The 2,409-nt window shown below is 70.0% G+C and overlaps 1 protein-coding gene across 1 annotated transcript in view; it reads right to left on the bottom strand.

The window, feature by feature from the left end:
• The window catches only part of LOC103249484 (ATP-binding cassette sub-family A member 2-like), a gene marked incomplete at both ends in the record, with an annotated part of 2,936 nt that extends 569 nt beyond the window's left edge, over positions 1-2,367 (bottom strand). The window contains 9 exons of the mRNA XM_008048116.2: positions 5-40; positions 111-222; positions 317-422; positions 511-724; positions 799-1,118; positions 1,190-1,292; positions 1,493-1,699; positions 1,776-2,012; positions 2,240-2,367. Coding sequence (XP_008046307.1) covers positions 5-40; positions 111-222; positions 317-422; positions 511-724; positions 799-1,118; positions 1,190-1,292; positions 1,493-1,699; positions 1,776-2,012; positions 2,240-2,367 — 1,463 coding nt within the window. The remainder of the gene's footprint in view (positions 1-4; positions 41-110; positions 223-316; positions 423-510; positions 725-798; positions 1,119-1,189; positions 1,293-1,492; positions 1,700-1,775; positions 2,013-2,239) is intronic.
• Positions 2,368-2,409: the final 42 nt, after the last annotated feature.

The raw sequence follows: 2,409 nt of genomic DNA, 5'->3' as shown, positions 1-2,409 counted from the left end.
GCACTGGTCTTGTTCATGGGGTGGTTGGTGACGGTGATGCCTGCACGCAGAGGACGGCTGCTTCAGACCCTGGCGCCCCCGCCCCGCCCCCGCCTGGCCGCCCCGCTCACCGTAGGCGGCGGGGTTGCCTCTGCTCTTGGGCAGGTTGGCGCGCAGGATGGCGTTGTTGAGACTGTTGAGGTAGGTGGGCATGCTGTGGTAGCCCTTGTTGTTGTAGAAGACCTGCGACAGAGGAGGCACAGGGAGGCCCAGGCCCGTGGGGCCCTGTGGACCTCAGCCGTGCCCGGCGCCGGGGCACCGAGCCGGCCGCACTCACCTGGGCTGCCCGACGCACCGCGATCTTCCGCACCATGGGCGGAGCCCTGGCGCCAAAGGAGGCGGGGATGGACTTCTGGACGTTGCCGAAGGTGATGGCTCCATACCTGCTCAGGCAGGTGGGGGCAGTGAGGGGGGCGGGTCTCTCCCAGGGGGGCCGGCCACCCACACCCGCAGCCCTCCCACCCGGCTCACCGGTGCAGCCGGAAGCGGTCAGAGGTGAAGAGCAGATACTCGGAGACGTTGTGGCCAGTGATGTCAGTCAGGATGTCGCCCGTGACCACCCGCATCTGGGGTGGGTGCCCGCCCACGCTGCTGGGGCAGGAGAAGCCGGTGCCCTGAGCTGAGCAGGTGCAGCGGGCGGGCTCCCGCACCAGGCGAGGCAGGGAGGGCGCCGATGTCCACGTCTCTGTGGGCACAGTGTGGCGCAGTGAGATGGACCCCGCGCTGCCTGCACCCCCAGCAGGCCCCCCGAGCTGCTACCTGGTCCGGCGGTGGGCAGCAGGGAGGCGTTCCAGGCCTGCGGCAGGTCCTCGTCCGGGGACACGGGTGAGTCGGACGGGGCGGGGGAGGGCGGGGGCGGCACGAAGTTGGACAGTGGCAGGCCCTGCGTGAAGGACTCCAGGCACATGCTGTCGAAGAACCGCGCGGCCAGCAGCCGGGACTCGCCGCTGCTGAGGTTCAGCGTGGACCCCAGGGAACCGTTGGTGGGAGACTTGAGCACGCAGGTGGCGCCCACGCCTGATGGCAGCCGGAATGTGCTTACGAGCTGCTGGGGGCTGGCATCCGGTGACAGCCGCAGTCTAGGGCCACAGATGGTGTGAGTCGGGGGCCGCCCATGTCCCTCCCTGCTGGGTCCCGTCGGCAGCCTCACCTGTACTCCCGCCGCTCCTCGTTGGCGTAGGGAATGAAGTTGCCGCGGGGCTGCGTGTAGTTGTGGTACTGGGAGGGTGACAGGACCAGTGGGGGCAGGTCACCTGGTGGAGTGAGCGGGGAGCCCTGAGCGGCTTCCGCCCGCCGGCTGGCAGCCCCAGCCTCGGTCCTCTCATCCCGGCAGGACTCCCCCGTGAGCTCTCACACAAGGGGTGAGGGTCCTGGGCGGCTTGGGGTCCGGCCAAGCCAGGAACTCGGGGTGGGACGGGAGCCCCAGCGCCCCCACCTGGCCAGAAAGCCTCACCGATCTCGGGGACGGACAGGGCCACGGTCATAGCCACGCAGACAAAGAAGGCGGGCAGCAGGATCTGGGAGAAGAGCGCCTTGGAGTTGCGGCGCGCGCAGTGGAAGCGCTTGACCAGCAGGCCGTGGAACTGCCGCGCCTTCAGCCACCAGCCCTCCAGCTTGCGGCTGCCCTGGCCGACCCGAGACAGGGCCTCCGCCTCGGCCTCTGTGTGGAGAGACGGACTGAGTGGTGGGCCCGCGCCACCCCCCGCCGCCTGCCCTGCCCTGCCCAGATGCCCCACCTTGCAAGCTGACGTTGTCGGGGTCCTGGGGGTTGTCGAACAGGGGCCGGTAGTCGCCGTAGACGTCGGCATAGCCTGCCCCCTCGTCACCGCGGGCGGAGCCCACCGAGGACACTGACTGCAGCGATGCCTGCGACTGGGCCAGCTCTGAGCACTGAGCCAGGTTGCCGGCCGGATCCTCCCCGCACGCCGGACCCTCCGCCCCCAGCAGGACGTCCTTCCTGGACTCCTTCACGTCTGCCACGGTAGAGGGCCCAGGGGCTCAGGCTGCCTGTGCCCCGTGTGCACTGGGTCCGGGCTCCCAGGCCCCTCCCCGGACGGGACCTCTGGCCACCCCCCGCCCAGGACTGCAGGCTGAGCCTGGGGCATCCCGGCCCCTTGCTCCCACTCAGGACCAGCATCCCCAGAGACCAGGCAGGCGACAGGGGCTGGGTCCACGTCAGGCCTTGGCAGGAGCCTCTCACCGGCCTCACTGTTCTCCAGCGACTGGTCCTCCTCGGACACCTTGAGGAAGACCTCCTCCAAGGTGGTGTCCATCAGCCCGAAGCTGCTCAGGTGCAAGGCATCCAGGCTGCGCTCCAGGTGCTGCGGGAGGGCGGGTGAGGCTGTGTGGGGATGCCCGGGGCAGGGGTGC

The sequence above is a fragment of the Carlito syrichta genome, unplaced genomic scaffold, assembly GCF_000164805.1.
Source record: "Carlito syrichta isolate Samal-C Ts95f unplaced genomic scaffold, Tarsius_syrichta-2.0.1 Scaffold120536, whole genome shotgun sequence".
NCBI classification, from domain to species: domain Eukaryota; kingdom Metazoa; phylum Chordata; class Mammalia; order Primates; family Tarsiidae; genus Carlito; species Carlito syrichta.
Note: the sequence above shows the minus strand (reverse complement) of the source record. Positions and strands in the feature narration are given on the sequence as shown.